Genomic DNA, 26,251 nt, shown 5'->3' with positions numbered 1-26,251 from the left:
ACAGGGGTTAGCCTGGAGAATCCCTCTCCTTACTCCCGAATTGCTTGCCCCATGGAGAAGCAGAAGAGAATTTGTGTAGAGAAAGCAAACTCTTGACCTGGGCCACTGAGTCCCCTCAGCTCTACAGAACCTTCCTCATGGCATCAGTACAGTGAGATTTTCAGGCAAGATGGCCAGAATCTTGTCAATGGAGAGGCAGGTGGAATTGCAGAGAAAAATATACCAGTATGAGTTGTAGGGAAGAGCACAGGACGGGGAGAAGGGAAACTGGGGTTCTAATGCCAGCTTCATTTCTAACTTGCTTTGTGATCTCGGTAAGCTTTTCTCCTCTCTAACTCCTATTTTCCTGTTTGTGGACATTAGTAGCTATTGGGCAGCAACTATGAGTAAGATGCTGTCCATTTACTAAGCCATAACTGTAGATCAGATGGTGTCTTTGGGGTTAATAGTATCCGTATGTTGTTGACTCACAAATTTCTATCTCCTGCTAAGACCTCTTCTTTGAATAAGACTTTTGGATTCAAATGCCTATTTCTCATCGCTACCTGATGTTTAGGAGTCATCCTGAACTAATACCCAAAATGGCAGTCTCCATCCCCTTCACCTCAGCCCTGACCCGCCTACAGCAGCTTCTGACTCAACAGATGATAAGTCTGTCATGTCACTGTTCAGACTGAACGATTTGGAATCATCTTTGACTCCTCTTTATTTCTCATCTTCCATATCCAATAACAAGTTCTGTCAAGTCTACACTCTAAATATATCCAGAATTTGATCATTTATCACCATCTTCTCCCCTAATCCCTGTGTTCCCAGCCACTACCAACTCCTGTCTACATTGGAAAAACAGTGCCCTTGAACGCCCTCTAAGTTGATTTGTCACACAGCAGTCAGAGTGGTCCTGTTAAAATGTAGGTCAGATCATGTTGCTCCTTTGCTCAGAATCCTCCAATGACTTCTCATCTCACTCAGAGTAACATCCAAAGTCCTTTTCCTATATAAGGCCTTCCAACCTCCCCCCATCACCACCCCCTTCCCAAGCTTCTTTTCAAGTTTGCATCCTAACTTCTCTCTCTCTCCCCTCCAACCATACTGGTCTTCCTGCTAGTGCTGAATCAATGGGATCTTCCTGTGCTCCTGCTGCAGAGGCTGTCCCTTGCTATTCCCTCTGCCTAGAATGCTTTCCCCGCAGATGTTAGCATGGCTTCCACCGTCTCCGTCTTAAAGTGCCGGCTCAAATGTTACCACCTTGGAGAAGCGTTCCCTGACCACTCTTTCTGTAATAACAACTCCACCCCTACTCCCAGCTCAGCATCCCTTATACTTCGTGCTCTCCCCCCAGCATTTATCATCCCCTGACACAGTATATCCACATTTACCTGTTTGTCTATTGCAGCACTGTCCCACAGAACTTTCTGCAATGATGGTAATGTCCCGAGTCCTCCAAGAGGTAACCACTGGACACATTAGCTATGGAGCACTTGAAATGTGGCTAACGTGGCTGAGGAAATGTTTACTTTTATTTAATTTTAATTAACTTAAATTTAAACAGCCACAGGTGGCTAGTGGCTATCTTCTCAGGCAGTGCAAATATAATGTCTCTGTAGAATATGAACTTAATTAGGACAGAGATTTTGCCTTTTTCGTTCACTGCTAGGTCACCAATGCCTAGAAAAGTGCCGGCTACTCAATAAATATCTACCAAATGAATGAATAAATAAGTACACTAGGAGATTTCCATACATTATCTCATTTAATCCTAACAACAGGCTTGTGAGTTAGATGCTACTTTCCTTCTCTAGTACTCAGAGAGAGAAAGTATCTTGCTAAGGGATGCCCAGCTAGTTTGTACCCTACAGCCAACATCTCCCCGTTTAAGGTGAAAAAGTTCTGGGGATCTAATGTACAGAATGGTGAACAGTTAACCATATGGTATTACATGTGGAAAACTCCTAAGAGAGTAGATCTTAAATGCTATCACCACATACACAAAAAAAGTAAGGTGATGGAAGTGTTAATGAACCTTATTGCTGTAATCATTTATATGTGTATTAAATCATCACATTATACACCTTAAACTTATACAATGTTATATGTCAATTATATTTCAATAAAAATGAAAAAAAAATGATAAAGAATACCCAGCTAGTGAAAGGTATTGATAGATAGGATCTAAGCTCAGGGATGTCTGGTGACATTCAGACACTCTGCTTTGCTGAAATTGGACTAGATGTTCTCTGTGGTCCTTTCTGAGATGCTGTGGTTTTATAAGTATTTGCTTTGTTGTCCGGCAATGGCAGCACATAGTTTAACCCCCAGTGGGATGGATGGACCTTTACATAAGGCCCCTTGTCAATCACTCAGAAGCCATGATTCTTCAGGCAGAAGGAGTGCAGACCATCTTCCAGTCGACACCCTCCCTCCCTCTATCCCCATCCCTGCTCATGGCTCACCGGTTTCTGGGTCGCAGAGCTGCTCACAGGCATCTGTGGTCCTCTGTCCGCAGAGGTCCCTCACCCATGGGGAGGTGGCGTTGATCTGGTAATACAGGGACAGCTTGGCCGGGTTTAACCAGTCGGAGATGTCCAGGTAGCTCCCTTCACTCACCACAAAGCTGCTCCCTGTGGGGAAACAGAGAGAGAGCTACTTTCTCCACGAGTTTAGGGTACAGGTGTCTTGCCACTGATGCTGCAGGGCAGGAACAGAGACAGGTGCACACAAGCCATCCGCCCCGTGACCCCAGGTCCTCTGTTCTCGCTTAGCTACACACATTCACAGAGCATTTACAATGTGCCAGTCATGGTGTCAGCTGCCAGTGGAGACAGACAAGTCAGACGTGAGAGGCAGTTCAGCCTAGTGCCTAAGGGTCAGGCCCTTAGGACTGACAGAGACTTGGGTTCAAATCCTGGATCCACCTTTACCGGCCATGGACTTTGGACAAGTCACTCAATGCCTCTGGGCCTTGGCTACATCACCTGTAAATAGGAATAGTAACGGAACCCACCTCACTGTTGCGAAAATGAAATAAATCAATGTAGATAAAGTGCTTAGCCAGTGCCTCACTTGTCCTAGTAAAGAATGATGAAACATTCAAATTTAAAATATAAAAAGAGCTTTTGTTTCTGTCACCCAGGCATCCCCCTTGGAACAGGGGTCACTCACTAATACCCCACAGGGGGGAGGCAGATTATATCCCTCGGAAGCACTGGCTGAGTATAAGGGAAATAGCATGCTGGCCCCCTGGCCTTGGTTGCGTTTTGTTTTGTTTTGTTTTATTGTATGAGAGAGAGAGAAAGAAAGAGAGAGAGAGAGATGGATTCAAAGAAATCTGTAGCACCTTTCAAAGAAAAGCAGCACGTATGCAATGGAAGATGCCTTAATGTTGGGATATAATAAGGAAAGATGGAGTTTGGGGTGAACTGGGTACTAAAGGCTCTATGAAAATGAAGCAGGTGCAACTCAGCTCTAGCCAGCTCTTGTCAAATGGGTCTAAAGGTAAGCGGTGCAAGGACTTCAGGTTTTCATCAGGAGAGGCTGAAAATTTACATTTTTATTGTAATCAACCGATTTGGAAATGATGGTTTAAATTGGTTCTTGAAAGCTTGTGTAGGCCAAACAGAGACCCCCCCCTCCACACACGCACATACACACTTACACAGCCATATGTGGTTTACATACACATATACACATACATATATTACATATATTCTTTGGGGTCAAGGAGCAGAAGCCCATTCAGGGTGGCTGCATATTGGGTGTAAATGCTGAGTGTATATATGTCGCAATATAGTGAAGGTAGAATTTCACAGAGGGAAATGGGAGGAAAAAAGAGTTCAAATAGGACCAGGTTCCTCAAAGCTGGACTTGGAGAGTGGTTCTAGATTTATGGCAGATCTAGAGACCTCAGCAGAAGGAGATCTTAAATTGTTTCAAAATTAGCATGACTTGGCTTCTCTCCCTACATCTGCTTCTCTCTACCTCACTACCAAGCAACAAAATCTTTCCGTGTAGGCAATTTAAATTTTCCAAAGAGGGACTCAATTAATAGACATCCTGTGGGTTTGGCAGCAACCTCTTTGTCAGGTCCTATCAGACCCTGCTGGCTAACCAATGGTCGGGTTCGTCTTGCCTCTGGTACCCAGCTGTGGTCCAATGGGCAATGGTCAGAGAGGCAGGGCCACATCAAACCCTACCTGGCTGCCCTGAGGATCTAAGATTCCCTGGAAAGGATATGGGCATGGCAGGCAATGTTATCTTCTCTAAGTCATACACATGTTATGATTTATATCATTGTATAGAATGAGTTCCTAAATAAAAGCACAGTGGACGATATGGTTTTGGTGAGGATGAAAGAGGACTCTATGTGCAAAGCATTGGGAGTAGATAGCATCTGGCTGGGAGAAAAGGAAATGACCACATTTGAAGTTGGCCTTAAAATCCTTGGCAGCTAAAGCAAAAAAAGAAGAAGTCTGTTGGATTCCATATTTTAAATTTCTGGCAAGGGGAGATATGCAAATCGATCTCCAAAGCCATATTTTCCCCTCTGGAACTAAGCCCGAGTAGAAACATGTCACATGGGTCCTTGTGCAAGGCACTGAACGTCAGTATCAACTACAGATTTTTCTTTTAAAAAGCACAGTCATGCTGTTTAAGTGGATAATTCTTGTATTTATTCTCACTAAAGACTGAGGGATGGATATTGAATTATGTCCCAGGGCTGAGTTTGGCTAATCCCACTACTTGAGGAAAGCGGCACAGCACAGGGATAAAGAGAATAGAGTCAGCAAGATACGTATTCAGATCTTCACTCCGCTACCCACCAGCTCTGTAAACTTGGACAAGAAAACAAATCCTCAGTTATATCCTGTGAAAGCTGTGAATACTGATTTCCCCTTCACAGGGTTAAAAAAAGATAAGGATTTAATGAGACAATGCATTTGTCTTAGGTCAGGTTCACCAGAAATCACTCTTAATGGCAGAGACTGACATGCAGGAGGTTTTTGGGGGTGTTCTCTTGTGAGGGCATGAGCAAAGAGGGGTTGGGCAGAGGGAGAAGGTAGATCGCCATGCCGTTGTAGCAAAGCCCTCAGCTGATCCCACGGGAAGCCCTGGAACTAAGATGGTCCTTCTGAGTTGTTCCAAATCAAGATAAGGGTGTCAGGTCTTCGTATCCCCACAGAGCCAGTCATAGGCCGTAAGACATCCCTGGGGAAGGGACATAAACTTGGATGAAGTGGTCCCTTTTAATGGAGGGCATTTCTCCAAGGAAGACTGAGAGAGAGTGGTCAACCGTCAACATTCCAGGTGGCTGGGGGAATGAGTGCCCCTGTTCTAATGAGAGATTTGGAAGCAGCATTACAACATCCACTATAGTACGTGAAGTCCCTGGCACATGGGGGAATCTCAACTTGCTGGAGCTATTTTCATTACTACTTGGATTTCTTATGAGCTTGGAAGCTCTGAATGCAATACTGGTTAACAGATCTTTTCAAACATGAGAAATATGATTCTCATTGGAAGTGACTCACTCGAGAGCAGGTTATCCTCAGCTTCCTTAAAAAGATACTACGCCTAGGTATACTGTTGGTTTAATGACACAAGGAAGTTACCATCCTTTGAACACACTCTCTGGTCCAGATCCTGGGATGAATGCTCACTTAATCCTTACAAGAGCCTTGCAGCATGGGTATGTCCCTGCTTTTACAGAAGGACAACGTGAAGTTCAGAGAGATGTTGACTCAGCCAAACTTGCACAACTATGAAGTGGCCAAAGGGGAAACTGAACCCAGGTTTCTCAGCATTCAAAGCTGGGACCTGCCCATTATTCCAGACTGTCTTGAGAATTGGAGCTTTGGTTGGGTATCAGGCAGAGGTGACTTCCTTGGTCTTTCTCCTCCTCCTCTGGGAGTCTGTGCATCCCCCTTCAGTGTGTTCCTATAGTGTTGAAGGGCTTTTGCTTTCTCTAATACGTTGTGATCTCCTGCAGGGAAGGATTCGTTCATTACTCCGTTGCAATCCAGCTCTCAGTAAAAAGGCTTTGCACATATTAGGAGCTTGGTGACTATCTGCTTAATGAAATAATGAAATCAAAATTCCATGCTTGATAAAAGGAGCCTGATTTTAACCCAGGCAAGATGGTTCTGTGGGACGTGAGGCCACCATCTTCTTGGTCCGTTGGACTTCTGAACAAAGTCACTATTCCTCGCCCCAGCAACTCATTTCTTGATTTACTGTCCTGTAGTGCGGTGAGCAGCACGAGCTTGGACTCTTAACAAATGTTGGCGCAGCCAGCCAGGAGCCTTGCTACTTGTGGCCAGCCGGCCCTGGTTGGGGAATTTGGGGGTAAGGCCCTAGCAGCTGCCGGGACAGCTTGTCCTGAGGATCTTTCCCTTCAAAATTCCCCTAAGTGGCACCAGCTTCCCCAGAGCTTGAAAGTTGGAGCAACAAATCGATGTTTGGGAGCCAACAGGGTCCGTACACTAGAAATCAACTCCCAGAGGTGATGTTATTATAAGTGCCAAAGGGCAGGAACTCTTAAATAAGTCTTTTGCATTGTCAAAAGGTACAACTGCTTCACAACAGACAGGCCGTGTGGATGAAAGGCTCTTGGTGCTGCAGCCAGGAGTCAGTCAGTGCTGTGCCTCTGAGGTGGGAGAGTCAACTTCAGGACACTGGTCCACAAGAGACCTCCCAGCTCCACGTAATATCAAACGGCAAAAATCTCCCAGAGATCTCCATCTCAACACCAGCACCCAGCTTCACTCAAACAGCAAGCTACAGTGCTGGACACCCTATGCCAGACAACTAGCAAGACAGGAACACAACCCCACCCATTAGCAGAGAGGCTGCCTAAAATCATAGTAAGGCCACAGACACCCCAAAACACACCACTGGATGTCATCCTGCCCACCAGAAAGACAAGATCCAGCCTCATCCACCTGAACACAGGCACTAGTCCCCTCCACCAGGAAGTCTACACAACCTACAGAACCAACCTTAGCCACTGGGGACAGACACCGAAAACAATGGGAACTACGAGCCTGCAGCCTGCAAAAAGAGACCCCAAACACAGTAAGATAAGCAAAATGAGAAGACAGAAAAACAGACAGCAGATGAAGGAACAAGATAAAAACCCACCAGACCTAACAAATGAAGAGGAAATAGGCAGTCTACCTGAAAAAGAATTCAGAATAATGATAGTAAAGATGATCCAAAACCTTGGAAATAGAATAAAGAAAATGCAAGAAACATTTAACAAGGACCTAGAAGAACTAAAGAGGAAGCAAGCAAAAATGAACAACACAATAAATGAATTTAAAAATACTCTAGATGGGATCAATAGCAGAATAACTGAGGCAGAAGAACAGAGAAGTGACCTGGAAGATAATATAGTGGAAATAACTACTGCAGAGCAGAATAAAGAAAAAAGAATGAAAAGAACTGAGGACAGTCTCAGAGACCTCTGGGACAACATTAAACACACCAACATTAGAATTATAGGGGTCCCAGAAGAAGAAAAGAAAAAGAAAGGGACTGAGAAAATATTTGAAGAGATTATAGTTGAAAACTTCCCTAATATGGGAAAGGAAATAGTTAATCAAGTCCAGGAAGCACAGAGAGTCCCATACAGGATAAATCCAAGGAGAAACGCACCAAGACACATATTAATCAAACTATCAAAAATTAAATACAAAGAACAAATATTAAAAGCAGCAAGGGAAAAACAACAAATAACACACAAGGGAATCCCCATAAGGTTAACAGCTGATCGTTCAGCAGAAACTCTGCAAGCCAGAAGGGAGTGGCAGGACATATTTAAAGTGATGAAGGACAAAAACCTATGACCAAGATTACCCAGCAAAGATCTCATTCAGATTTGATGGAGAAATTAAAACCTTTAGAGACAAGCCAAAGCTGAAAGAGTTCAGCACCACAAAACCAGTTTTACAACAAACGCTAAAGGAACTTCTCTAGGCAAGAAACACAAGAGAAGGAAAAGACCTACGATAACAAAAACAAAACAATTAAGAAAATGGGAATAGGAACATACATATCAATAATTACCTTAAATGTAAATGGATTAAATGCTCCCACCAAAAGACACAGACTGGCTGAATGGATACAAAAATAAGACCTATATACATGCTGTCTACAAGAGACCCACTTCAGACCCGGGGACACATACAGACTGAAAGTGAGGGGATGGAAAAACATATTCCATGCAAATTGAAATCAAAAGAAAGCTGGAGTAGCAATTCTCATATCTGAGAAAACAGACTTTAAAATAAAGACTATTACAAGAGAAAAAGAAGGACACTACATAATGATCAAGGGATCGATCCAAGAAGAAGATATAACAATTGTAAATATTTATGCACCCAACACAGGAGCACCTCAATACATAAGACAAATACTAACAGCCATACAAGGGGAAATCGACAGTAACACATTCATAGTAGGGGACTTTAACACCCCACTTTCACCAATGGACGGATCATCCAAAATGAAAATAAATAAGGAAACACAAGCTTTAAATGATACATTAAACAAGAGGGACTTAGTTGATATTTATAGGACATTCCATCCAAAAACAACAGAATACACATTTTTCTCAAGTGCTCATGGACCATTCTCCAGGATAGATCTTATCTTGGGTCACAAATCAAGCCTTGGTAAATATAAAAAAATTGAAATTGTATCAAGTATCTTTTCTGACCACAACACTATGAGACTAGATATCAATTACAGGAAAAAATCTGTAAAAAATACAAACACAAGGAGGCTAAACAATACACAACTTAATAACGAAGTGATCACTGAGGAAATCAAAGAGGAAATTAAAAAAAATGCCTAGAAACAAATGACAATGGAGACACGATCCAAAACCTATGGGACGCAGCAAAAGCAGTTCTAAGAGGGAACTCTATAGCAATACAATCCTACCTTAAGAAACTGGAAATATCTCAAATAAACAACCTAACCTTGCACCTAACGCAATTAGAGAAAGAAGAACAAAAAACCCCCAAAGTCAGAGAAGGAAAGAAATCATAAAGATAAGATTAGAAATAAAAAAGAAATGAAGGAAAAAATAGCAAAGATCAATAAAACTAAAAGCTGGTTCTTTGAGAAGATAAACAAAATTGATAAACCATTAGCCAGACTCGTCAAGAAAAAAAGGGAGAAGACTCAAATCAATAGAATTAGAAATGAAAAAGGAGAAGTAACAACTAACACTGCAGAAATACAAAAGGTCATGAGAGATTACTACAAGCAACTCTATGCCAATAAAATGGACAACCTGGAAGAAATGGACAAATTCTTAGAAATGCACAACCTGCCAAGACTGAACCAGGAAGAAATAGAAAATATGAACAGACCAATCACAAGCACTGAAATTGAAACTGTGATTAAAAATCTTCCAACAAACAAAAGCCCAGGACCAGATGGCTTCACAGGCGAATTCTATCAAACATTTAGAGAAGAGCTAACACCTATCCTTCTCAAACTCTTCCATAATATAGCAGAGGGAGGAACACTCCCAAACTCATTCTACGAGGCCACCATCACCCTGATACCAAAACCAGACAAAGATGTCACAAAGAAAGAAAACTACAGGCCAATATCACTGATGAACATAGATGCAAAAATCCTCAACAAAATACTAGCAAACAGAATCCAACAGCACATTAAAAGGATCATACACCATGATCAAGTGGGGTTTATCCCAGGAATGCCAGGATTCTTCAATATAGGCAAATCATTCAACGTGATACAGCATGTTAACAAACTGAAGGAGAAAAACCATATGATCATCTCAATAGATGCAGAGAAAGCTTTCGACAAAATTCAACACCAATTTATGATAAAAACCCTGTAGAAAGTAGGCATAGAGGGAACTTTCCTCAACATAATAAAGGCCATATATGACAAACCCACAGCCAACATCGTCCTCAATGGCGAAAAACTGAAACCATTTCCACTAAGATCAGGAACAAGACAAGGTTGCCCACTATTTCCACTATTATTCAACATAGTTTTGGAAGTTCTAGCCACAGCAATCAAGGAAGAAAAAGAAATAAAAGGAATCCAAATTGGAAAAGAAGTAAAGCTGTCACTGTTTGCAGATGACATAATACTATACATAGAGAATCCCAAAGATGCTACCAGAAAACTACTAAAGCTAATCAATGAATTTGGTAAAGTAGCAGGATACAGAATTAATGCACAGAAATCTCTGGCATTCCTATACACTAATGATGAAAAATTTGAAAATGAAATTAAGAAAACACTCCCATTTACCACTGCAACAAAAAGAATAAAATATCTAGGAATAAATCTACCTAAGGAGACAAAAGACCTGTATGCAGAAAATTATAAGACACTGATGAAAGAAATTAAAGATGATACAAAGAGATGGAGAGATATACCATGTTCTTCAATTGGAAGAATCAACATTGTGACAATGACTCTACTACCCAAAGCAATCTACAGATTCAATGCAATCCCTATCAAACTACCACTGGCATTTTTCACAGAACTAGAACAAAAAATTTCACAATATGTACGGAAACACAAAAGACCCTGAATAGCCAACGCAATCTTGAGAACGAAAAACGGAGCTGGAGGAATCAGGCTCCCTGACTTCATACTATACTAGAAAGCTACAGTAATCAAGACAGTATGATACTGGCCCAAAAACAGAAATATAGATCAATGGAACAGGATAGAAAGCCCAGAGATAAACCCATGTACGTATGGTCCCCTTATCTTTGATAAAGGAGGCAAGAATATACAGTGGAGAAAAGACAGCCTCTTCAATAAGTGGTGCTGGGAAAACTGGACAGGTACATGTGAAAGAATGAAATTAGAACACTCCCTAACACCATACACAAAAATAAGCTCAAAATGGATTAAAGATGTAAATGTAAGGCCAAAAACTATCAAACTCGTAGAGGAAAACATAGGCAGAACACTCTATGACATAAATCACAGCAAGATCCTTTTTGACCCACCTCTTACAGAAATGGAAATAAAACCAAAAATAAACAAATGGGACCTAATGAAACTCCAAAGCTTTTGCACAGCAAAGGAAAGCATAAACAAGACCAAAGACAACCCTCAGAATGGGAGAAAATATTTGCAAATGAAGCAACTGACAAAGGATTAATCTCCAAAATTTATAAGCAGCTCATGCAGCTCAGTAACAAAACAACAAACAACCCAATCCAAAACTGGGCAGAAGACCTAAATAGACATTTCTCCAAAGATATACAGATTGCCAACAAACACATGAAAGAATGCTCAACATCATTAATCATTAGAGAAATGCAAATCAAAACTACAATGAGATATCATCTCACACCAGTCAGAATGGCCATCATCAAAAAATCTAGAAACAATAAATGCTTGAGAGGGTGTGGAGAAAAGGGAACTCTTGCACTGCTGGTGGGAACGTAAATTGATACAGCCACTATGGAAAACAGTATGGAGGTTCCTTAAAAAAGTAAAAATAAAACTACCATACGACCCAGCAATCCCACTACTGGGCATATACCCTGAGAAAACGATAATTCAAAAAGAGTCATGTACCAAAATGTTCATTGTAGCTCTATTTACAATAGCCAGGTGATGGAAGCAACCTAAGTGTCCATCACTGGATGAATGGATAAAGAAGATGTGGTACATATATACAATGGAATATTACTCAACCATAAAAAGAAACAAAACTGAGTTATTTGTAGTGAGGTGGATGAACCTAGAGACTGTCATACAGAGTGAAGTAAGTCAGAACGAGAAAAACAAATACTGTAAGCTAACACATATATATGGAATCTAAGGAAAAAAAAAAAGAAAAAGGTCATGAAGAACCTAGGGGTAAGATGGGAATAAAGACACAGAGCTACTAGAAAATGGACTTGAGGATATGGGGAGGGGGAAGGGTAAGCTGTGACAAAGTGAGAGAGTGGCATGGACATATATACACTACCAAACGTAAAATAGATAGCTAGTGGGAAGCAGTCGCATAGCACAGGGAGATCAGCTCGGTGCTTTGTGACCACCTAGAGGGGTGGGATAGGGAGGGTGGGAGGGAGGGAGAGGCAAGAGGGAAGAGATATGGGAACATATGTATATGTATAACTGATTCACTTTGTTATAAAGCAGAAACTAACACACCATTGCAAAGCAATTATACTCGAATAAAGATATATAAAAAAAAATTCCATGCTTGACTAGAGAAAAGTTCAGCTTACTTTATGATGGAATTGTGAAGTAGAAATGCTTCCTCATTGATCCCAAAGGTTAGTTTTTTTCAGCCTGTGGGAGCCAGAACACAAGCCTAGCCCTTCCGTGTCTCCCTAGTTCCACAGTAAAACTTGAAGTTTGCTCTCGTGGCTCCTGAGCTCTTGTTCACCCCATGGGCTTGTGATGTGGATGACTAGAGATGCCAGAGGGACTCAGTGTGAAGTGGCAAAGGTGTGTGGCAGGGAGTTGCCACATCAGAGAGTGAAATGAAGTACCTGCAAAATCTAATCAAGGCTTAATCTATGTGTTCATTTAGCCAACAGTTATTAAACTGCTCCCTGAGTAAGAAATAGACATAAAGATTGAAAAACAGACTGACTCCATCAAGAAATTTGTAGAATAACGAGGGAGATCAAACGTATGACACGTAGATATAATACATCCTAGAGTGTTGTAAGAACTGCCTGAAAGGGATGGGCATTAAGTGGATATAAGGGGAAGGAAAAAGGTGGATCGGAGAGGAATCATTAGAGTCCGTCTTTAAGCTAGACCTTGAAGAATGCAAAAAAGAACAACAAACTAGGCAAAAGCTGAGGTGGAATTTGCCCTTTAAGCCTCGGCTTCAGACCTGGCTCATATGCCTCTTAATCTCTCTAATACGTACAAGGTATTCCACTCAACTAACAGCTATATATGCCCTGTTATAGATTCATCCATGCATTCATACATTTGTTCATTTAACAAATAAAGCACCTACTATGTGCCATGCCCTGTTCCTATGCTCTGGATGAGCAAAACATGGTGTCTATCCACTGAAAACTTGTAGTCCAGGAAGGAAGGAAGGAAGGAAGTTCAAAGTGGCAAATCTAAGGCAAAGCATGAGTGTTTTTAATCCTTTTTCTTACTCTCCCATCTAGACTGTGTATTTCTTGAAGGCAAAGACCGTGCCTTATGTAACTGTGCTATCACCACAGTGCTTAGAGTATAGTGGAGGTTCAGAAGATGTGTGTGTGTGTTGTGTATGTGTGCATGTGTGTGTTGAATGAGGGTGGGGGAAGGGAGAGAGAAAGTGTTATAAGCCAGAGTAGCAAGCAGTTCTCCCTGGGTAAACTCTACCAGTACTTCGAGAATAAATATTTACACAGGAAAGGAATCAAAATGCCTTATTCCACGTGTCTCCTATATCTCTAGTTTTCCAGCGGACCCCTGTTTTATCTTCTTGACTTTGGATCAAATGCATTCCCTTTTTCTGGGTGCTCTGAGAGTCTTCTTTTGTGCTCAAGTCAACTTCCTCAGAGTGCAATGACTCCGAAATGAATCTTTGCCAAAGTCTCAACTTCAAAATGTCATGTTTCCTTATTTTAAAATATATACATATTTTTCTCTCACTGGCTGTGGGAATATACATCATCTAATTAGCCAAATGGATTTTCAGTTCAGCCCAATCGTTTCCTTATTTTGCATCTGAAGTGCGGCGCTGCTCAGGGGACCGCCTGGGCACGGAGGTAGTCATTAACTCTGATCTTCAATTACATTGATTATAAGCCTGTTTCTTTAACTGTGTGGCATAGATCGGGGTGAGCTGGGGAGCTCAGGACACTCCGTAGTGGAGTCGGAAAAGCCAGAGGCACATCAGCCCCCAAAGACACAGAGAGCTACAGATGAGAACTAAAAATACCACGGAAGGAGGTAGCATCAGACAAAACCGCCTGGAGAGCCAGACAGCCGCGCAAATCTCTTTCATTACACCTCAAATCATGACACAGACCTCTGAAAACCGTGGATAGAAAATTTCAAAAGAAGGCTCTGGTCACAGTGGTGAATGGGGAGCAGAGGAGGGAAGGACTGTATGGCTGAAAGATGGTCTTCACATAGAAGGTCAGGGAATTTTTTGAGCCCAACGTATTCTCTCTCTCCTGTTCCCTCTTTCTTTGGGTGTAAAATCATTACAGGCTTCCTTCTTTCTGTTACATCATGTTTCCCCATGAGGATCCCATCTGACTTGGACCTGGGAGAAACGTCTTTCCGGGACACAGGAGGAAACACAAAGTGTGATGAAGCAGGAATAAGGAGCGCATCTACCTTCAGCCCAATAGACCCCTGAAGAACGCACCCACTCCTACCTCTTCCCCTAACCCCCCAATCCACAGAGCCCCACACAATGTAGAATGAATACATTCTACCACCAGCCATTGACAAGACACTGTTTAAGGAGTGATCAAACTCTGCAAAAGTGAGGTTAAAAACAACAGTTTGAGGGCTTGGGAGAGTAAGCAGAGCCAGTGTGGGTAGCTGGAGGTGCTCAGCCTCTGGGAGAGAGCAACAGCTCTCTAGGGTCGCAGGGTTGAGGGGTGATTCTCTTACAGGCGTCTGAGAGAGGAATCTGCCACTCGATGCCTTAACCTGACTTTCTCCTTCCAGCTCTCTTCCCTTCTGCCATTTCTTTCTCTTTTCTTTGGATCAACGTCAACCTATTTCTCTGTACTCTCTCTATCTGTTATGGGCTGACTTGTATCCACCCCAAAATGCATTTGTTGAAATCCTAATGTCCAGTACCTCAGAATATGACTGTACTTGTTGAAAGGATCTTTCAAGAGGTAATTACGGTTAAATGAAGTCATCAGGGTGGGTCCAATAGGGCTGGTGTCCTTCCATGAAGAAGCGATTAGGATACAAGCACACGCAGAGGGAAGACCGTGTGAAGACCAAGGAGAAGATGGCCATAAGACAGCCATCGACAAGCCAAGTAGAGGGGTCCTCAGAAGAAACCCTGCCAACACCTTGATCTCAGACTTGCAGCCTCCAGAACTGTGAGGAAATAAACGTCTGTCGTTTAAGCCGCAGAGTCTGCGGTACTTTGTTACGGCCGCCCTAGCAAACTGATATATTACCTCTTTCTGGACAGCAACTATCTCTTAAGCCTGGCGTTTGCTCCATTTATTAACCTTTATTTTGTGTCATTGGTCCCTGTGGATCACTTCTCAGGATAAAGTTTTGAAATGTATAAAACATAATGCATGGTATTCCAAAGGAAACCAGTAACTGAACTAGAGTTCTATCCATGGACCACCTTGGGGGTTAGTAGAGTCCAGGATAAAAACCCTCGTCTGAACTAAGCTATTTTCATTCATTCCACAGGTGCCCAGTCTGCTGCCTGACCTGGTTCCAAGTCCTCCCAACACCACTGGATGGGCAGAGGGAATGGCAGCTTGGCTGCAATGAATACGTAATCTTGCTGCAGTATGTGAATGAGATGCATATGACAAGGAGAAGAAAGACACTAAGAAAACGCTACGATAGTTCAGTGGCTAATTGAAAGAGGGTTACCTCTTTCCTTTTGTTTATTGTAAATGAAAATACTGGGATTTTTTTTGTTTTTTGGGTTTTTTTTTTTTTTTTTGCTGTACACAGGCCTCTCACTGCTGTGGCCTCTCCCGCTGTGGAACACAGGCTCTGGACGCGCAGGCTCAGCGGCCATGGCTCACGGGCCCAGCCGCTCCGTGGCACCTGGGATCTTCCCAGACTGGGGCACGAACCCATGTCCCCTGCATCAGCAGATGGACTCTCAACCACTGCGCCACCAGGGAAGCCCGAAAATACTGTTTTTTAAGGTCTAAGGAAGACAGAAACTTGGTTAAGATCAGAATTTTCTTGGAACAATCATACAATAGAACAGAACTGTCTGATGCTAAGTTAACAGGTTTAATTCTAAAGTGTTAGAAAACTCTCAGTTCCTCTACTCTAGAGTTTCTCAATTTTTTTTATTTTTATTTTTTTCTGTGTATGGCCATGGCATGCGGCTTGTGGGATCTTAGTTCCTCGACCAGGGATCAAACCCGAACCTGTACCCACTGCATTGGGAGCGCGGAGTCTTAACCACTGGACCACCAGGGAAGTCCCTCTCAACTTTTAATCACCACACACTAAACAACCTTTTTAGACCTTTTTTCCCCTAATCACTCCCCCACCCATAAACTTTTAATACCACAGATATACTGTATATCTGTTTATGTACTGTGCTTCTGTTGTACATAAAAGGAGTAAGATTTTTTGTGCCCCCCTCCCTGTACTTCCCAAGAATCAGTTTCATCCCTTTGGAAGTATTGCTGTCCTCACTGAGAATGGATGCTCCAGGGAGACCCTATTCTTTTAGAAATAAAGAAACTGAGGGCTAAGGAAGGAGAGAGGTGTGCCCCAGATCCCACTGGGATTAGTGAAATGTCCATAACTAAAACCTAGATTTTATACTACTCCCAGCCTCTTAGCAACGTGATGGAGGTGACGGTCAAAGAGGTGAACTGAATTTCCCAAGGCAACAGAGCTGGAAAGTGTTGAGTTTGGACCAGAACCTGAGTGTTGTGACTTCTAGCTCAGTGTTTGTTCTAGGATTTCACACTGACGATGACGAATAAATTCCATTTCTGAGTAGTATACTGTATATATACACCACATCTTCTTTATCCATTCATCTGTCCATGGACATCTAAGTTCCTTCCATGTCTTGGCTACTGTAAATAGTGCTGCTATGGACATTGGGGTGCATGTGTCTTTCTGAATTAGAGTTTTCTCTGGATATATGCACAGGAATGAGATTTCAGAGTCATATGGTAACCCTATTTTTAGTTTTTTAAGGAACGTCTATAAAAAAAGAATGAAATAATGCCATTTGCAGCAACGTGGACGGACCTAGAGATTACCATATTAAGTGAAGTAAGTCAGAGAAATATCATGTGATATCACTTATATGTGGGATCTTAAAAAAAATGATTCAAATGAGCTTATTTACAAAACAGAAACAGACTCAACAGACATAGAAAACAAACTTATGGGCACCAAGGGGATAGTGGGGGGGGGAGAGAGATAAATTAGCATTTTAGGGTTAACACATACACACTACTACGCATAAAATAGGCAAAAACAAGGGCCTACTGTATCGCACAGGGAACCATACTCAGTATCTTGTAATAACTTTTAATGGAAAAGAATCTGAAAAAGAATATATATATATATATATACATATATTCTGATATATATATATATGTATCTGAATCACTTTGCTGTACACTTGAAAGTAACACAACATTGTAAATGAACTACACTTCAATAAAATAAAAAATAAACAAAGAATAGATTCCATGAAAGTAAGTTGTCATGAGGCTAGAGATCCTTCGATGGGAAGATGAAATGCTAATACCCTTGTGAGGTCCATGTCATAGAAGAAACGTGGAAGAATCCATCACTAGATGTCCCAGAAAAGGAAGCACGGCTATAGACAGGCCACTGGTGTTCTAGGTGAGCAAGAGAATTATTTCCAAATAAAGCTGTTTCAAAGCCTTGCTCCCTCTCCCCAAATAGAGGTTTCCCCGTAGTGCCAGACCCATATTTGCTCCAGGCAATTGTGTTTCTATGCTTTCTATCTTCCCCACCTCAAAATGTGATCAAAGTCTAGCTAAAACAGATTGCCACAGAATTCCACAAGCCTTTATGTATCCTTGCTCTTGCTTCAAGGTTGAGTTAGGGGTGTTTGAGTCTGAACAAAAGAGGTTTAACGTGTTGAAATTTCAAAAAATTATTTTTCTCCCCAGAGATATAACAATTTGGTATCAAGCTAGGCAACAGGGGAAAAGAACAAAGTCATAAAATGCTTCCCGTTTTTCTTTGTTACTTAAAATTTTAAAAAAGAATTGTGGTTAAAGATTAAAAGCAGCTATTTACTTTTAATTTAATAATTTATCTTTTCTTCCTTTCTTTTTTAAAAAAAATCCTTCATTAATTCATTGGGAATTTATGCATCAAACACAATCTTAATGTTGGATTTCTTTTTGATCCAATAAGATCAGTGCTTCTTAAATGAACATGGACAGTTGCTCCCAAAACGCAAAGATCCTTTAGGTCTGACTAATACTGAAAAACTTCCCTCTCTGTCAGTTGCTCACATAAGACATGAACGTGAATGGGAGTTAGAGGTCTGGATTTTGGAGTCAAACAAGCATGGATTAAATCCTAGCCCAGCCACTGAGTAACTGTGTGACCCTGGAACAAATCACTTAATCTTGGCAACCCTCCTCAGTTTCCACATCTGTACAAAGGGAATAGTTATTTCACAGAGGTTCTATGACCATTAAATGAAAAACACGTGAATTGCCTAAGAACAGGACTGCGCCTGGCTAGGGCCTCTGAGTTGTACTATTCCGGGGACAAAATTTACATAGCAAAAAAAACATCATGCTATGCATAATCATATGTCTATCCATATATACCATATATGGTATATATATTATTGTATATTTCATATATACAATATAATTGGACAATTGAGTGTGCCTCTGCATATATGCTTGCGTATGTGTACATACAGAAACACAGATAATTCTGTGAATAACTCTACCCTATTTAGATGTTGCTCCTGGAGCTTTGCAACATGGAGGCCCTGCCTGGGAAACAGTCAGACAAAAGCTTTATTTAGAAGAAGAAAACCTTTACCCTGTCTACCCAAGAATGGTCATTTCCCCTGTGTGGATTCATGGCTTATCTCAGCAGCATCTCTGATTTTCACAATTTCCCGGGGCAAGCTGGCTAGGGCAGGAACAAGGGATACTATTTTAAGATATGTTGCAGGAACTCTACTCAGTATTCTGTAATGACCTATATGGGAGAAGAATCTTAAAAAGAGTGGATATATATATATATATATATTTATAACTGATTCATTGTGTTGAGCAGAAACTAACACAACATTGTACATCAATTATACTCCAATAAAAATTTAAAAAGAAATATGTCGCAGGAGTGAGGTAACACTGTAGAGGCCCTGGAGAAATGGCTGGCACCTATTAGGTTCAATAAATTTGTAATGAAAATACAAAATTTGTGGCTAGGACGTGACTGGCTGGCTGAATTAACAGACGCATGAACGCGCCCTGTGATTTTCCAGATCCAGCAGTTTAACTACGTTCCTTGCCCCATCTCCTTCTTCTGGTCCACCCTTTTCTATGAAACACGCTTCTTTTTGCCTTTCCCAAGCAATCTGCACAAACGTCAGGGCCTGTTTGGCAAGGACGGCTCACAACTGTGAGCACTAAGAATAACCATATTAGCAATTCCTCCCGGATCTGTTTCATTGCCACACCGTGGGTTCAATGCCAACTGACCAAATTAGGTCCAGGCACCTGCCTGCTTTTGTGTGTCTGTCATTGTGTGCATGCATGCATGTATGTACATGTGTGTGTGTTCCTTTCTCTCTAGATCTCGTACCGTCTATTCTCTTCTCCTTTGAATTCAGTGGGAAAAGCACAGACCTTGGAATTGGCAAACCTGGATTCAGAAAGTGTCCTTACCATTTTTTATTTGAATGACCTTGGGATCTGCTTAATATTCCTTTCCTCAGCTTCCTCATCTAAAAGAGGATGAATAATATTTACCTTGGAGCATTTGAAGGAATATCATATGTGACTCTGTGTACCTTACTTATCAAATGGAAGTTTTTATTACTGCTGCTGCTGTTAATCTAATTGATCCTAGAAATAACTCTGGAGGGCAAATGTTAATTTTACCTCCATTTTACAGACAAGGAAATTGAAGCTGAAGGATGTCAAAGGTACATGTTTTAAACTGCACGGCTAAGGAGCTGATGATTCCAAATCAGAGCTCAGTCCACCCGTCTCTGAGTCTAGAGCTCTGTCTGTAACACCAGGCTGCCTCCCATTCTTCTTACTTTGAGGAAAACCAATCCACACTACTAGAGTGTGTGTGTGTGTGTGTGTGTGTGTGTGTGTGTGTGTGTTTGGCCTCTGTCAATATTCATCTCTGGTTATTTCCCTACGTACTGAGTTTCTCACGGTGGTGCCTGCAACATAAATCAGACCATGCTGTGTGTGTGTGAACGAGAGAGAAATGGCAGGGGGAAAGTGACATAATACTGTAATTCAATACTTAATATTTCCAAAGACATGTAATACCTCCTCTTGACATTTCCAGAAGATATTTTCTGGAAACCGGACAATAATTCAAATTAATGCTAAGCCTAAATTTAATTGTTTTATGATGCTACAAAGGAGTACATGAGGCAAGGCTTCCAAAAATCAGACGTTTCAACAGTCATGTTGATGAAACAGATTTCACCATCTGGCGGAGATGAGAACAGCTGCCTAAATACAGAATACTGGTACCTGGACAACATAACAAAGGAGGCTCAGTTTAGGCTCACCGCAGCGTCCACAGCCACCAGCCCTGCACCAGCTGAGCCTACTATGAATTCTGGGAAAGGTGAGGAGAGAAAGGGTAAGATTTTTATGTGAGGACCAAATGAAGGTCTTGAGGCTCAAACAGGATATAGGATGACTGAGATCCACATTTCTGGTACATGGCATGTGAAGGATGAGTTCTTTCATTCTGTTCTCAGGGGGTGTAGCTTACGGGAGCCAGGCTCTGAAATCAGAAAGAACTGGTTGGTGCCTCAACCCTGCCACTCACCAGCTGATGAACTATATGCCCATTATCTGACTCTGAGGGCTCCTCTTATTTTATTTATTTGTTTGTTTGTTTGTTTATGTATGGCTGCATTGGGTTTTCGTTGCTGTGCATGGGCTTTCTCTAGTTGCAGCGAGCGGGGGTTACTCTTCATTGTGGTGCGTGGGCTTCTCACTGCGGTGGCTTCTCTTTGTTGCAGAGCACGGGCTCTAGGCGCACAGGCTTCAGTAGTTGTGGCATGCGGGCTCAGTAGTTGTGGCTCTCTGGCTTAGTTGCACCTCAGCACGTGGGATCTTCCTGGACCAGGGATGGAACCCGTGTCCCCTGCATTGGCAGGCGGATTCTTAACCACTGCGCCACCAGGAAAGTCCTAGCTCCTCTTCTATAAAATGGAGACAATGATACCTATCACATACTCCACATACCATACTGAGATGTCCATGGTTGATTAGGAAAGCAAGTTGCCTAAGAATATGTAGGATTTTATCTCAGGTTTGAAACAAACAAACAAGCAGCAATTCAGGAGGGGTGTGTGTGTGTGTGTGTGTTCATGCATGTGTGTATGTATGTATTTGTGCCAGTGTAGGAGTAGCAAAAATTCTGGAAGGATATACACCGAGAGAGTCACCAACCCAACAGACTAGGACTATGAATGAGGGCATATTTAATATTTACTACAATCACTCCTGTATTACTTTAATAATAAGAGTACTGTTGCTGCTTCTACTATTACTACTACTACTACTACTACTACTGCTAGCATACCAACAACTTCAGAAGGTTTGGGGAGGAATAAAGAATAAAATACACACACACACACAGAGACACACACACACACACATACATATATTTATAGTATTGAGTCAAACACATAGTTGGTGACCAAAATGTGCTTGCTATTTATTTTTTTTGTCCCTGGCAACTAAGGAATATTGTTGTCTCTCCCTTGGACTAGGAGAGGCACTGGATAAAAAAGGCAGCAGCTGACTAAATGGTTCTGCTCCCCGTCTCACGCACGTCCTTTCTAGCCCACCTGTCCTTTTGTCTTTGCTCAGGTTGTTCCCATACCTGGAGCATCCTCCTAACCATACCCGTCCCCCCAGTCCCTGTCAAAGGCAATTTGTCCTCCCTGGTTCTCTCACCTGGAAGTGGCCTGTCCTTCTTCTGCCCCAATGGCCTTGCATATGAAGCTCTCTCCTTATACGATTGCCACTATTAAAGGATTTGAGTTCAGCACAAACTTACTGAGTATCCCCCACGTGGCAGGGTTTGGGCAAGTTGATGTCTTATCTACCTTGGAAGAGACTGAGCTTTGGAGGGACAATCTATATCTAACTCATCGTCAAATTATGGTTCCTTAGCAAGGTGTCTGGCACTTAGCAGGTAATCAGTAAACATTCTGGATGGATGGATGGATGTTCGGATGGATGAAGTGACAAACGGTGCTTTCAGCTCTATGAAGACCACCACCGTAGATGTTATCAAATGGAACAAAAGAAGGCGACCACACAGTTTTCTCCCTACATTCTCCAACAGTGCTTCAAATTTCACCGGAGACTCACTAATGAGCCTTAGTAACAGGCAATGTTTGTTCAGCATTTAAGATACTGTCTAACACCTTTACATGCAATATCTCACTTGATCCTCACAGCAAGAGATATGAGAGCTCCTGGAGTCAGACAGATCTTGTTCAGCAGCTGTGTAAGCTTGGGCAAACCTATTACCTTCTTTGGGACTCGGTTTCCTCATTTCCTCGTTCCTGTGCTTCATCTAACTGTCACTTTACTTCTCAGCAGTCTGGTTACTGAGTTTAAGTCTCAACATATTTATTCACATAGCTGACAAATGTTTATTGAGCGCCATACATATGCCAGGCCTGGTTGGAAGAACTGGGTACTCAGCAGGGAACACAAAAGACACAGCACTACAGCACTTGGCGGTAGTGAATGTACAAGGAAATGAGCATAAAACAAGCAAATGCACCAACAGGTACAGGACTACAAATAAGGAGTGCTGCGGAGAAAGAAAGGAGCTGCTGTGAGTACCCAGCAGGCTGTGTGTGTGTGTGCGCACGCGTGTGCGCGCACGTGTGTGTGTGTGTGCGCACACATGTGTGTGTGTGCGCGCACGTGTGTGTGTGTGTGTGTGCGTGTGCGTGTGTGTATTTGGGGAGGAGAAGGCAAAGTGGTGATATCAGTTAAATAATGTTTCTTGCAAAAATAAATAAAGTACGTGAAGTTCTAAGATGGAAAATCATTGGGTTCTAAATATTTTCGGTTGGGACCAGCAGTAAAGCAAATGATGTTAGCTAAACTAGGGGATGTGTAAGATCTGGCGTGTATTTATGCTTTTGCTTTCAAACTCAATTGTCCTTTCTGCAGTGCTAAGCATCTGAAAGAGCAGTTAAATACCCAAACTAGGATTCTGTGAATCTGAACTCAACCCCATAGTGCAGTTTACAATTTACACGATAGGATCGGGTTTTACCGGAGGCCATAACAGACGAAATAGAGATGAACATAATTTCACTTTCGCAAAGAAGTAGTCCATTTTCTCTATTTTTTGTTTTTAAGTTCATTTAGATGATGAAGCCCTTCCTGTTTTTTTATAGACGGAGAGTCCAGTGCAGTGTTTAAGAGGAGGACCATGGAGTCAGGCGGCCAGTTTTCATGTTCCAGCCCAGCCAGGAACTAACCCAGAGAAAATGATCCAGTTAAATGGGCCTTGGTTCCTCAGCTATAAAACTGTGGATAAGAATCTCATAGGAATGTGGAAGGTAATATATGTAAATTAATTTTCCGTTGTTTTAAATGACTCACTTTTAATGTAAATGAGGTCATCTACATAAAGTCCTTAAAGCAGTACCTAGCACATAATAAATGCTTAATAAGTGTTAGCTATTCTTATACTATTTTTACTTACATATATTTGATAACCCTCTTGTGAAATACAAGGGAATGTTGCCTTGTTCAAATACAGTTTGGCAAAAAAACCCCACGATAACAGAGCCTCCTGCTTAAGCTTTGAATGTAACAGGGTAAACAAAGGCTCATTCTGTGACTCATTTCTGTTTTCTTAATTGCCTGCTCTTGCACTGGACCTCAGCCAGGAGTCAGTCATTAGCCAGGCCATGGATACATGCACATCAGACGGTGTGTGCGTATCAACAAGAACACACAGCTCCTGTTGCTTCTGAGGGCTGCAAAGAAAGGACATTAAAAGTGAGTGATTTGAAACAACTGAAATTTAATTAAAAACAAAATTAAAAGTTGTTTCAAGCCCAGCGCTTCAGCCAGCAAGACTCAGAGGAAATTAGTAAGTGCTACTAATAGCTAGATCTAATTCACAAGCCTCTAGGAAGAGAGTCAGAGGAAAGAAGACGGCATACTCTTTAGATGAAACAATTAAAGATCACTTCTGAGAAATAATCACAAACAGTATCCCAGGGCAAAAAGGAACATTATTTGCTGGTGTGTTTCTTTTCCACTTTCTCATTTCCATTACGGGAAAGTGCCCTGAGATTCCCCAAGTAGCATCTTCTATGGCAACGGAGAAGGGTTTTGAAAAACAGACTTAAATGAGGGGGAGATGGGGGCAAATTCTTTAAAAAAAAAGTAATAATAATCGTCATTCACTGCCTGAAATTCCATCTTACCAATTCATTTATCCTTTGAAATTTCAAATACTCAGGTTGCTTAGTCAAATTCTAATCCCTCTCAAATTATGAACCTCAAATAATGATGTGACAAGTAGTAGTTGGGAACTGGGAACTGGGTGTCAGGATGGTCAGAGGAGCTGGTTTGTGGGTGCCATTGTGCATGGAGTCAGAGTGGGCAGTGGGGCTGTGTCTGGGATGGACCTGGGAGGCATGTCCCAAAGAGAGGTCAATCTGCCCCTGGTTCTCAGGGCAGCGTGGAGACAGGCAGAGGAAAAGAAGCAAAAACTATGTCAGGAGGTAGGCAGCCACAGAACTGAACTGAGGGCCATAAATGAGGGAAGAAGCGATACGTCAGGGGGAGAAGTGACCAGAGCAGGGATGCTGAAACTTTTCATGAATGGTGACAGGCCAGGAATGGGGTGGCCCAGCTTAATTTAAACATACAAAGTTGGGGCAGACAGGAAGTGCCTCTGAACAAAGGAATGCTCATGAGAGCCCTACTTTTCTGAGCATCAGATGGAAAGGCAAAAGAATGCCTATGCCACAGAAGACCCGGTTCCTGCTCACCTATGCAACCCCACCTCACCCCATCCACCCAGCCATGCCCACCCTGTCCCAGCTTCTCTGTCACTGGCTTTGGGTTTGCTGTTCCCTCTACCTGAAGTACCCTTTCTTCCTTCTTCACTTCACATCTCAGTTGAAAAGCAACCTCCCTCAGAGAGGTCTCTCTGACCACCCTATCTGAGATGACATCCCAACTCTCCTCTTTGTTTTAATTATTTTACACCATTTTAATTATTTTCACAGCAGCTCTCACTTATTTCATCGCCTCGACATATTCCATTATTTTGCTAATTTGCTTTGGTGTATGTCTCCTGCTGAGAATGAAAGCATTATGAAGGCAGGGTCTTTATAATGTGTGTGTGTGTGTTGTTGTTGTTTTTTTCCAAGACAGCATCTCTAATGCTCCAGGACACATAAGGAACATGAAATAAATATTTGTTCCACGAGTGAATAGGTTCTGGAAAGATTAAGACATAGTAGGTAAAACACCTGGTACACTGCCTGCCACATCAGGGCCACATTGATGACTTTTAGTTGGTTATTTTTATAATTAACCAATATTATGTTAATCTGGATTCTAATAGTGAGCTCGATCCTGGGAGGGCAGAAGGATGGAAATTCAAAAGGTGACTGGAGGGCTCCAAAGGCCAATTTGCTGTCTCACGTTATATTTGAAATACCCGATATGCCATAAGTGTGTGCTTGTTGTACAGATGGATCTTACTGGGAGCGTAAGGATGGGGAAGGTGTGAGACTGGGAGCTGCTGAGGGCTGACTCAGCAGCTTGATAAGGGAGGGCGAAAAGCTGAGCTCAATTTCCTTTTGCACAAACCAGTCTCATCCTCTCCTCAAACAAATTCTTTGAGGGGGTTGATGAATGTTCAAGCCCAACCCACCCTTAATGTTCAACTCAACCTCTCCCTTCTCTAAGAATCCTTCCTTTGAGATCAACCTCAGTGAGAATTCTCTTCTCCAGCCCCCATTCTATTTCTGATGTAGCTTTGGAAACCACTCAGCTTATGTTTCCTGGGTTTGAGGTTTGTGTTAAAGAGGCCATCCCACTGTCAGATCATGTGATCTAATTCTGGATTTCAAAATAAAACTGCAATACGGATCATCATCAAAATAACATAGTAAATGTCTCAGACTGGCTTTTGAGATTTTTTTTTTTCCCCAGTACATGGGCCTCTCACTGTTGTGGCCTCTCCCGTTGTGCAGCACAGGCTCCGGATGCACAGGCTCAGCGGCCATGGCTCACAGGCCCAGCTGCTCCGCAGCATGTGGGATCTTCCCGGACCGGGGCACGAACCCATGTCC

The 26,251-nt window shown here is 42.1% G+C and overlaps 1 protein-coding gene across 5 annotated transcripts in view; it reads right to left on the bottom strand.

Moving 5' to 3' along the window:
- ASTN2 (astrotactin 2) overlaps positions 1-26,251 on the bottom strand; it is a 907,765-nt gene that overhangs the window by 488,315 nt on the left and 393,199 nt on the right. For all 5 annotated transcript variants that reach the window (XM_060300567.1, XM_060300563.1, XM_060300564.1 and 2 more), the window contains one exon: positions 2,454-2,621. In XM_060300567.1, the coding sequence (XP_060156550.1) occupies positions 2,454-2,621 (168 nt within the window). The remainder of the gene's footprint in view (positions 1-2,453; positions 2,622-26,251) is intronic.

Source organism: Globicephala melas, chromosome 6, assembly GCF_963455315.2.
Source record: "Globicephala melas chromosome 6, mGloMel1.2, whole genome shotgun sequence".
NCBI lineage: Eukaryota > Metazoa > Chordata > Mammalia > Artiodactyla > Delphinidae > Globicephala > Globicephala melas.
This window is presented reverse-complemented; position numbering and strand designations above follow the sequence as displayed.